Here is an 11,697-nt window from a genome sequence, read left to right as displayed (position 1 = left end):
TGGAGAGAAGAGGCCTTCCAGTGGGTGGTGGCTGAAATTCTGAGCTGATGATGTCACTACATTTAATGAAGTGTTAGGGGAAAAACTCATTTGTCATGGAAAGATGGAGAACTCCAGTTGGTAATAAGAATAAGAGGCCGAGCTGTGAGATTGAAATAACAGATGCTTGTGAAGTCATGAATCAGTCTCACTTGGCTAAAAGCAAAGGGAGTGAGGTCTGAGTCCTGGTGGCTGTGATGTGTATGGGTGACAAAGGAAGAAGGGTTCACAAAGGGACCTGAGAGAGTTAGGTCATGTGTTGCCACCAAAGTCAGAGGAGGAAGTGAAGACTCTGAACTGACCTTTGGTGGTGGGGCCTGAAGCTTGGGGTTGTTGGTATGGAAGGCTTAAAGGGGGAAGGAAGTGTTACCAAATGCTGCAGACCAGGTAAGTGTTGAGATTCGTCTTACCCGCATGCCTTCAAATCGAGACAGAGCCCTCAGTGGCCGCAGGGCACGGAGAGTCCGGAGGGCTTTGATGGAAGCCATATCAGAATATTCCAGCATCTTCGCTGTGAGGCTTGTCAGTGAGATCTGAGTGCAGGAGAGAGCAAAAGCATCAGCTGAGAGTTCCTGAAAAGCAGCCTGAGTAAAAGAAGAAAGGAAATCTCTGCCCAGCCTCCCACCCCTACTCTGCCTAAGCCATTGTCCTATCTCCCACCCTATTCTGAACTCCAGTGGGAGATCTAGAAAGAGTTCAGTCCCTGCCCTTTATTAAATATTCTATTCATCACTCTTTGAACATCTGGGCAAGGAAGACTCAGTTTCCCACATCACCACCCCTTGGCCTGTAGGAGGCCAAATTCCCAGTGTGCTAGATCAACCCTTTCTTTCCCTTTTAGGGGCAGCAGCTGGGCCCCAAGAACCTTGAAACTTTGACTCTGGGAGTATTGGAGAGATGATGTTCCCTCATGGGGGCTCTGCTGAGTCTATTTTGAGGAGAATACAAAGTTTCAATTATATTTGCTCAGAAAAGTGGGGTGAAAAGAATCCTGGTCTGGGTGGAGTCTAGTTATTCTTCTCAATCCCTAATCCCTGCTTTTTTGTGACCTTGGGTCAGTGTCCTTTGTAAAATGAGGAAGTCGGAATAAAAAAGTTCTAACGTTCTCATAGCTCTACATTTCTTCAAAAACAGTGCCTGGCACGGGTCCATGAGATCTAGCCATGATAGATATCTGTGATATAATGACTGAGTTGTGAGCCCCGGTTGGTGTGTCAGCTGTCTTTAGGTGGCAGTACAAGGACTTCAGAGGACACAAACTGACATGGAAAAATGGTCACCTCTTCTTGGAACTTTGAAGGTACCAGGAGATATCATATGTGTAGGCTGGAGCCTGATGGAAGTCATGACCCAATCTTGTGAGACCCCAGTTGTGCTGTGGAGGGTGGACGGAATCCAGGTCCACTCATCCTGACAGCTAGGTGGGATATACACAGGAACTTCAGAGAGGGAGGGCTTTACACCGGGGTGTTAGAGCATCAGACAATGCTCATCCTCTGAATGGGTGGTTTGTTCCACTAGCACAAAGAAGTGGAGTGGAAAAGACCCCCTTACTTCATGCAAGGCTCTAGACACCAGCAGGTGACACCCAGTTGCATGGCTGGCTGAGGGCAGGAAGTTTTGGTCGGGGTCAGTTCCATGTTGGGCCCTATTCAGTCTTTTTCTTAGCCCACTGGAAAGGTTGCCCCGTGTAGAAAATCTGCAGCTGGGGAAGACAGGGGTTGGCAAAGGCCACACACCCAAGCCTAGCTCCACTTCCATTGCTCAAGCCATTAGCCTCCCAGCTGGTCTCAGGGTCCTAGTATTGCATCCATTCTTCAATTCTCCACTGCAAATCTGCTTATGACCCTATCTCTCTCACTCCCAACCATCACTGGTGCTTTAACACACTTAGGATAATCCCTAGACTCCTTAGCCTGTGTAATATGATCACAGTTTACTTTTCTAGTCACATTTCACCCATACAGTCTACCCAAATCAGATTGTTCCCTGAACACATTTGTGTTTGGGCCTTTGCTCAGGGACCTTTTAGCTATGATTGGCCTTTCTCAGTCCTCTTTTAACCTCTTTGCTCCTGTTCGTGTCTATGCCCCACATTTGATGCCACTTGCTGTAGGAAGGTTTCTCAACGACCTTACCTCAGGAGTGGAAGAAGGCTTGTGTCTCTGTCCCCAAGACACTAACAGTCCCCAGCAGTACTGTATTTATTTCTGTTTATGTCTTGTCTGCAGGAAGACTAAAATGTAAACTTTTGGAAGTAGGGAGTATTTATTTCATGTTCTGTCTTTTCTAGAGCACTGCATAAGACAATCTTGCATTCAGTAGTTATAAATAGACATTTGATAAGTGGAAGAAAAGGTAGAAACATGTTGGGATGGATAAAAGGAGGGAAAAAGCTGGGAGCGGTGACTCATGCCTGTAATCCCAGCACATTGGGATGCAGAGTGAGAGGATTGCCTGAGCCCACAGGTTCGAGGCCAGCCTGGGTAACTTGGTGAGGCCTCATCTCTACAATAAATAAAAAAATTAGCCGGGCATGGTGGCATGCACTTGTAGCTTCAGCTACTTGGAAGGCTGAGGTGGAAGGATCTCCTGAGCCCAGTAGGTTGAAGCTGAGGTGACTGTGAGCGTGTCATTGCACTCCAGCCTGGGTGATAGAGAAAGAGTTTGACTCAAAAAAAAAGGAAGGAAAGAAGGAGGGAAGAATGACTGGATAGAAAGTTGAAGGAAGATTGGGTAGAAGAATGGATTTGAGGATGCAAAGATGGATAAGATAGATCTAATATACAACATGAGGACTATAGTTATTAATAGTGTATTATATTCAGGATTTTTACTAAATGAGCTATAGCTACTTTTGCCATTGGCGAAAATGAGTGACCATGAGAGACGATGGATATGTTAATATGTTTCACTATAGTAACCATTTTGCTATATATATGTAGTTTATAGCATTATGTTGTATATCTTAAATATACACAATAATATTTATTTTAAAAATAAATAGTCAGGTGTGGTGGCTCACACCTGTAATCTCAGCACTTTGGGAGCTGGAGGTGAGAGGATTGAGTCCAAGGGCTTGAGACCAGCCTGGGCAACAAGGCAAGACCTTGTCTCTACAATAAATAAATAAAAAAAATTAGCCAGGTGTGATGGCACGCACCTGTAGTTTTAGCTACTTGGAAGGTTGAGGCTAAAGGACCACCTAAGCCCAGCAGGTTGTGCCTGGGCTGGGTGACAGATAAATAAAATAAAATAATAAAATAAAGTAAAATGAAATAAAAAGTAAAATGTGTAAAGTAAAATAAAATAAAATAAAAAATCACAGAGACAAAAAGTAACAGGAAAAATAGTTGAATGGAAGAATAAAAAAGTCAAAGAAGAAAGGAAAAATTATAGAAGCAAAGGACAGTGAATGGATGGATGGGATGGATGGATGTGGGAAGATGGATGAATAGTTGGGAATAATGACTAGTAGATAAATGAAAATATAAAGAGATGAATAGAATACATGGATGAAAGAATAAGTGAATGATTGAAAGGCTGATTGAATGAATGGATGAATAGAAGTGAAAAGAATGAATGAATAGATAAGTGGAAGAAAGGAAAGAGAGTTGAATGGGTTAAAGAAGAATGGAAAGATGGAAGCAAGGATGAACAGAAGAGAAGCAGGTTATTTAATGTGGGATAGACATAGAGAAGTTTCTTGCACCCTGCAGGCTAGAATGTGGACTTACCAGTATAGCCCACCCTTTTAGTTCATGGGTAGCATAATAGTTATTGTAAAAAAAAAAAAAGTGCATGCAGGAAAGCCCATCAAAGGTGGACAGATGGTAATCAACCCACATTTTAGCTCATAGTTAGCATAATTTCTATAAAACTCTATCAAGTTTCCTGTCAGAGGCAAAATGTGGATTCAGGAAAAGTCCATCCCTTAGCTCAACAAAGGTGGAGAGATGGTAATCAAAACTTGGGACCAGATACATACTGTCCTTCTTCTAGCTCATGATTGGCATAATAATCATTGTATAAGTATATCAAGCTTCTTGTCAAAAGCAAAATTTTGTTCTTTCTCTTAGGACACCCATGCCTGTCAGTCATGGCCCTCCCCTGATAAATTGTGTTTTAAAATTATACTTAATTCACTCTGAAATGCTTTTCTGTGGTGGGTCAAAGAACCCACCAAGTGTCACACCTGCCCCACCTGGCAACAGAAGGATAAATGAATAGAAGGATGCTTTACTGGAAGATGCGTGAAAGGTGAACAGAAGGTTAGATGACTGGATAGAAGGATGAAACAAAAGAGGGAAAGCTATAAGAGTTAAAGACCAATGGATGAAAGGGCAGAAGGGAAAAGGGAAAGAAAACTGAAAATGGATGGGTAGAAAGAGCAGACTGATAGAGAAGGACGTATAAAAGAAGTAAAGGTGATAATTGTGGTATAATTGTGGGATAAATGGATAATTGTGGTAAAGAAAAAAGGAAGGTTGAATGGTTCGATAGACAAAAGGAAAAATGTATGGAAGGAAGGGCTGATAGTTGGAAGAATCAGTAGAAGTATGAATGTAATGAGTGGGTGATCATTTAAGGTGATTAGGACTGAAACCAGTGAGACCTACATAGATAGGAGTGACTGTGCCCCTAACAGGGATGGGAAGCCAGAAGACTACATTTTCCCTTCATTTATGAATAATTATTTTATATGCATAAAATTATCACCTGTGACTCAGATTTCAGGCCTCCCAGCTAATCCCTGTGGTATAGTGGCCTGATGCTGCTAGCACACTGGCATCAGGAAAGAATAGAATTGAAGGCACAGGCCTGCTGTGGAGGATCTGCCAACATAGGAGGCTGGACAGAATGTTCTGTACTGGACCCTGTCCAACTTCAGGAGGCAAGCACCAAACACAGACACATTTCCTGACACCTCTGATGTACAGACCTTGGTGCTGGAGGCTGCTAGAGTGAGAGAGGCAGAGACAAATCCAGCCCATGCCTCACCCTGCTTGCAAGAGCCCTCAGCTATGTAGCAGTGAATAAATAACCCATGTAGCCATGTTGCAAAGCCAATAGGGTAATGGCCTAGACAGAGGTAGAACAATGTAGTGGTGAAGATGAGGGAGAGATGACTCTGAGGAATTGCATGTCTAATGTGTGGGAAGCACGTAGTAAATTCCCTAATGGAGGAGTTAATGGCCAGTTTAATGTGAGCCTGAACACATGAGCTTCAACTCATTGCCTCTCCAAAGGGATCTTCTGTTCCTTTCAGTGACACTGGAGAACAACCAGTGAAATAAGCTCTGTGGTTCTCAAACATGGCTGCACATTGGAAATACCTGGGAGTTTTTTTACAAAATACTTGTGCCTGGGCACGACCAAAGACCAGTAAGGTCAGAATCTCTGGAATGGTGGTGTTTGTTCATTGTTTCTTCAACTTTTTTAAAGCTTCTCAGGTGATTCTAAAGTGCAGCCAGGGCTGAGGACCGTGAAGTCTGCAGGTGGACAGATTCTCTATGTTCACAGGCCATGGCTCCCCTTGGTCCAGAAGCCCTGTCAGTGGATGCAAGGCCATAAGACTTCTGAGAACCTCATGTGTCATCTTGCTTTAGACATAAAAATGCAGAGGACTGCAATGGTCTTTCTGGATGGAGGTCTAAGAACTGAGGACTCACTTAAGGATCAGCTTGTGTCAGAATCGTATATTGCCTGGACCTTATCACTCACAGGTGTGCAGGGGTAGTCTAAGACTCCTTGCTAACTGCTCAAAGTTTTTCTTTTCCTTTTCTTTGAGTTGGAGTCTCACTTTGTCACCCAGGCTGGAGTGCAGTGGGACACTCATGGCCACTGCAGCCTCAACTTGCTGGACTCAGGCGATCCTTCCACTTCAGCTTTCCAAGTAGCTGGAACTACAGGTGCACGCCACCGTGCCAGGCTAATTTTTTGATTTATTGTAGAAATGAGGTCTCACCAAGTTGCCCAGGCTAGTCTCGATCCCCTGAACTCAGGGAATCCTCTCGCCTCTGCCTCCCAAAGTGCTGGAATCACAGGTATGAGCCACCATGCCTGGCTCAAAGCTTTTCTTTGGGGTAGCCCTTAGGGGCCATATCTTTGCGTTTCCTCCACACTAGCTATAGCCATCAGTCAGAGAAGAGGACCCCCAAATCCTATGTATGCCCACTGAACCACTCACATTCACAATGAGGAAGTCCAGCCAGCACCAGGCGTTGGTGAAGTACTTTTTGAAGCCATAGGCTACCCACTTGAGCAGCATCTCGAACACAAAGATAAAGGTGAACACCCTGTCGGTATACTCCAGCAAAGCTTTCACTGTGGGCTTCTGGTCCAAGTAATAGTCTTCAAAGGCCTGGAAGGAAGGGAGAAGAATGGCAAGCTACCTGAACCCACAGCACTGAGGCCCAGACCGACAGTGAAGGACCCAGCCAGTCCTGCCCACAGGTCCTGGGAATGACTTTGGGAGCCAGTTTGCCCGTGGCATTTTTTTCCCCTCTGCTCTGAGGAAGTAAGGTAGAATAGTGTAGGAGGCACTGTGAGATACAAAGAATGATTGTTTCAGGGCTTCCTCAGGGCCAGCAGGGACACACAGCCCGCTGTTACTTTGCAGGGCTGCTGAATGCAAGTGAGAAAGAAAACCTTCTCAAATTGGACTTTGGAAGCAAACCAAAGGGATGTTAACAGTGACTTGGTTTAAAAATAAAAGCATCAAAGGATGTTCACGGGCAGTTCACAAAAAATGAAAGTAAAAATTGCCAACAAACCTCTGAGAAAGAATGTTCTACTTCACTGGCAATCAAGGAAAATCAAATGAAAAGATACTGGTTTTTCTTTTATCAGACTGTTGGAAATGAGAATGGATAGGGGGAAACCCCAGTGTTGGTGTGGCTGTGCGGAGCTGCCATCTTATGAGTGACTGGTGGGAGTGAAAACCAGGCCAGTCTTGTGGGAAGCCAAATTGGTAAGATGACTCAAAGATTCCAGAAACCCAGCTATTTTGACTTCAAGAACATATCCTAAAGATATTGGTTGCTGTTGGTGCTTACCCAGATCCTTTTTAAGGGCCTAGGACCCCCAACCCCCAGATGCTGGGAGTGTCAGCAGCTAATAGCTCCCAGATGCAGATGCCCCCTTTTTCTGAGGGCTTCACTGGGCTGAAGGAAACTGTGACCACCTTGGGAACAGCTCAGCAGGTTATATCCTCCTTCTGGGGCAGCTTTCAGCCAGTAACACTGACATGTGGGTTTATAATATCATCCCTTTTGCCTCAAAGTGGGACAACTCTAGTGTTTTTCATGCTTCCGGCTCTCCAGGGGATCAGCTGAGGCTGGATTTCATGTGAGCTCACATTTTTCTTAGTTTCCAGTTCTGCATCTAACACTAGAACCTAGGATGGGAAATCATCCAACATCTCTGAGGGAGTATACATAGGGATATTCTATGCATAGTAGGAGTACACCTAGGGGCTCATTAAATAAATTATGGAACATTCCTATAATCACATAGGTTACAGCCATTAAATGAGATAGTGTAAACCCAAAATAAAATTTTACGCTCCCAGCCAACTGAACGGACTCCCTCTGGGCCAAGGGAAACCTGAAAAATTGAATTCCAGGCCATAATAGAAAAGGAGGTCAGACTCACCTTGTTATACCCCCTCCCTTGTGGAATTTAGGCACAACTAACATTAACATTAAAATAGAGATCATAAGGCTGGCAAAACAGACTCCGTGGCAATATGATACCAATTTTCAACCTGACTCTGATATGGAATCACATGACAGAGAGCAGGTCCTAAAAGAAATAAAAATATTTTTTTACCATAAAATATGTTTCTTGGGAGAAATTTGCATCTATAGAGAATACCTTTTAAGACATATGCCACTTATTCTCTCTGAAGCCCGCTACTTAGAGGCTTCTTCTACATAACAAGAACCTTGACTTTCATAGTCCGCCTTATCTTAGTTCAAGAATTTCTTTTACTGATTTTAAATTTGTTAAATAAAGCTTAAGTCTTTCTACCAATTGCCAATCAGAAAATCTTTGAATCCAACTATGACCTGTAACCTACCCTCCCACCTCCAATGTAAATCTCATGTGTGTTGATTTATGTTTGGCCTGTGGCTTCTATCTCCCTAAAAATGTATAAAGTCAAGCTGTAATTCAACCACCTTAGGCATATGTGCTTGGGACTTCTTGGGACTGTGCCATGGGCCTAGGTCACTCATATTTGGTTCAGAATAAGCCTCTTTAAATATTTACAGAATTTGGCTTTTTAAATTAACAATAGTGTAAAAATATTTATTGAGAAAGTTTACTGAGAGATTATAGAATACATATATGTGGTTTCATTTTTGTAATATTTATGCATTCTATGCATAAGAAAGATAGCAAGGAAACATACCAAAATGTTTTCAAAGTGGCTTATCTTTGAGTGATAGAAAAATGGGCATTTTTTCTTTACCTTTTAATATAATTTCCCAGTCTTCTTCTTCTTCTTTTTTTTTTTTTTTTGCACTTTACCTTGTCAGATGAAAACTCATGTTATTTTTTAAAAGGGCTGAAAGTAAAAGCATAAAGAAGACTAAATTTGGTGCTAGCCTGTTTAGTCCCATGGGGAAGGAGATGGGCATGAAGAGAAGAGGTGCTGGGGAGTGGGGCGGGGTTGGAGCAGCTGCTGCAGGTTTGAGCTCTTTCCTAGGAATGGAGGGAGTGGAACAGAGAATGAGGAGAAGGGGAGTACAGAGAGAAGGGAGGGAATGTAGGAGAATGAAGAAGAGAAAGGAAGAGAGAAGGATCATGAGCCAATGAGATAATGAGGAAAGCACCTGGTCAACAGCACACGTAGTTATTATTTTTATCCAGGAGAACAGGAAGGAGAGGAGAGTAGATGTGGAGAAAGCATTACCTAGCCTCCTCTTGCTTCTGCAATTTGGCCTCTGCCCTGTGCTACAGTTCAGGTAGACAATAACCACTCCGCACCAGGGTAATGGGTACTTCAGATGTTGCCACACCCTTCCCCTTCTCCCAAGATGGCAGATCAGTCCTTGCCCCAAAACTCTTCTCCCTTGGCTTTGTGTCATAGCTAACTTAGTTTTCCTACCTCTTCTCTCTTCCGCCATGTCACTCACCTGTGTTCCTCCTTAAGGCTGAGGCCACATACTGAGCAGTTTTTGTCACCCTTCCCATGGACAATCTGGCATTTAAGTAGGCACTCAGACATTAAGTAGACTTTTTAGGGAGTCAATGACACATGAGGCACAAGATAAATGAAAACACTAGCAGCCATGAATCAGGAGAGTGGGGCCCTACTCCTAGATCTTGAGCTATTAGCTGGGATTCTGGGCAGAGCCTCTCATATCTATGGGCTCTGATTTCTTATCTATAAAATGCATACAACTGGGTATGATAAGTCCTTTCCTGTGTCTACATCTACCATGGTCTGTTGAGATGAATAGTTGGGGTTGTGTAATAAGCCTAAGACATGGTATAGAGAGAATCTTCTTCCTTTGCGCTACAAAACTGGGCATTCAGCCAGGGTCTTAGAGGGAGTCTCCTAACTTTGAATCTCTATCCCCATAGGGCCTTGTTACTCAAAGTGGAGCTCATGGATGGCAGCACCAGCATCACCTGGGAACTTGTTGGTAATGTAAATTTTTAGGCCCCGCCAGAGATCTAGTAAGTGAGAATATGTATCTCTTTGTTTTTTTGAGTCAAAGTCTCACTCTGTTGCCTAGGTTGGAGTGCAGTGGCATGCTCACAGCTGCTGCAGCCACGACCTGCTGGGCTCAGGTGATCCTTCTGCCTCAGCCTTCCAAGTAGCTGGAACTACAGGCATGAGCCACCACACCTGGCTAATTTTCTGATTTATTGTAGAGGTGAGGTCTTGCCCACTTGCCTAGGTTGGTCTCGAGTCCCTGGACTCAGGCAATCCTCTCGCCTCTACCTCCCTTAGTGCTGGGATTATAGGCATAAGCCACTGTGCCCAGCAAAATATGCATCTTGAGAATGCTATTGTAATGATTTTTCTTTGAGCTTTGAAGGGGTAATAGCAACATTTGAAAATGTTTGATAAGATAAGGAAGGACGGTTTTCTTTGAAGGCCTGTGTGGTGGAAGGTAGAAAGTCAGGGGCTTTGGGATCAGATGAGGGCAAATTGGGTTTTCTTACTGACAAATTGGGTGATCTTGGACAAATCTTTTAAACCCGTCGAGTCTCAATGTCCTCATCTATAAAGTAGAAAGTATGTACATACTAACTCCCTTAAATACTTGCAGCCAGGTTTAGAAGGCCATGTCACGGGCACCTCAAGCAACCTCCATGCCCTGCTGCTGAGAAGAGCCTTCACCCTGGGCTGCAGCTCTTTTTCTGGTGACAGTATGAGGACTTTCAGTCCAGGAATTGGGAGAACCCACTGATGCAGCTCCTGGGACTTTGGATTGTGAGGGATCCCATCTGGAGGGTTTTGGAGCAGAAAATCTGCTTCCCCTTACCAGAGACCCACTGCTGAGCAGGATCATGAAGATGATGAAGCTCTCAAACCAGCTGTGCTCCACGATACGGTAGCAGGTCTTGCGCATTTGCCAGCCCATGGCCCATGGAAACTTGCTGGTATTCATTTTGCAGCAGGGACTGTGACGAATGCATCCTGCGGGGAGAGGTGACTGATGGTGGGTGATGACTCATCAGGGAAAGGGGATCATTTCTGCTCCAGCCCTGCAGAGAAACCACTGTGCTGAGAAACCCACTCACCACTCCTTTGGAAGACAATCCTTTCCCGAAATATGAGAGAAGACGCGTCCCTCAATCCAGCCCTACAGGTGCTCCTCTCCATCACTTGCCTTACCCACTCTGATGTCCTGCCCAACCAACCTCTTTCTTTTTTTTTCTTTTTGAATTGGAGTCTCACTCTGTCGCCCAGGCTGGAGTGTAGTGGCATGCTCACGGCCACTGCAGCCTCGACTTGCTGGGCTCAGGAGGTCCTTCTGCCCCAACCTTCCAAGTGGTTGAAACTACAGGCATGTGCCATCATACCTGGCTAGTTTTTCTTGATTTATTGTAGAAATGAGGGCTCATCAAGTGGCCCAGGCTGGTCTTAAACCTGTGGGCTCAGACAATCCTCTTACCTTAGTCTCCCAAAGTGCTGGCCATGGCACTTGGCCTTTCTTCTTATAGATGATACCAGTGTTCCCTGTCCTTATACCCACCTGAAGACCGATAAGCCATGCGGCATGGGCCTGGGGATGGTTGAAGGGCTGTGCTTCTAGCCCAAGCTAAACTAAGATGGAGCCTGGGCCCAGCCCAGCCCAGCTCAGCCACCCAGGGTCAAGTGAAACTGGAAACTCAGTAAAGTTTTTTTTAAATTTTATGTTGAAAAAATTATTGAGGACATGATTACTTTCATAGTATGAGCTCTTTGTTAATTTATTTATTACACAAATATTTATTGAGACTGTAATATGCTTCACTGTTCTACACTGAGGAAAAAGATACATAAGATACAGTTTCTGCCTTTGAGAGTTATACAAAAGATTGAGGGAAACAGACACGTCGTGGCCCTCTTCTGGGTCCTTTATGGCCCAAATCAAGAATTTATAGTGGTGACTACCTTTTCCCTTTTCGACTGTAAGAGGGCTGCTTTGTAAC

The 11,697-nt window shown here is 44.2% G+C and overlaps 1 protein-coding gene across 1 annotated transcript in view; it reads right to left on the bottom strand.

Moving 5' to 3' along the window:
- Positions 1-449: 449 nt before the first annotated feature.
- The window catches only part of LOC103256958 (sodium channel protein type 10 subunit alpha), a gene marked incomplete at its 3' end in the record, with an annotated part of 85,146 nt that continues 73,898 nt past the window's right edge, over positions 450-11,697 (bottom strand). Inside the window, exons 19-21 of the mRNA XM_021710729.1 lie at positions 10,545-10,699; positions 6,230-6,403; positions 450-572 (exon numbers count right to left, since the gene is read on the bottom strand). Coding sequence (XP_021566404.1) covers positions 450-572; positions 6,230-6,403; positions 10,545-10,699 — 452 coding nt within the window. The remainder of the gene's footprint in view (positions 573-6,229; positions 6,404-10,544; positions 10,700-11,697) is intronic.

This window comes from Carlito syrichta, unplaced genomic scaffold (genome assembly GCF_000164805.1).
Source record: "Carlito syrichta isolate Samal-C Ts95f unplaced genomic scaffold, Tarsius_syrichta-2.0.1 Scaffold298795, whole genome shotgun sequence".
Classification (NCBI taxonomy): domain Eukaryota; kingdom Metazoa; phylum Chordata; class Mammalia; order Primates; family Tarsiidae; genus Carlito; species Carlito syrichta.
This window is presented reverse-complemented; position numbering and strand designations above follow the sequence as displayed.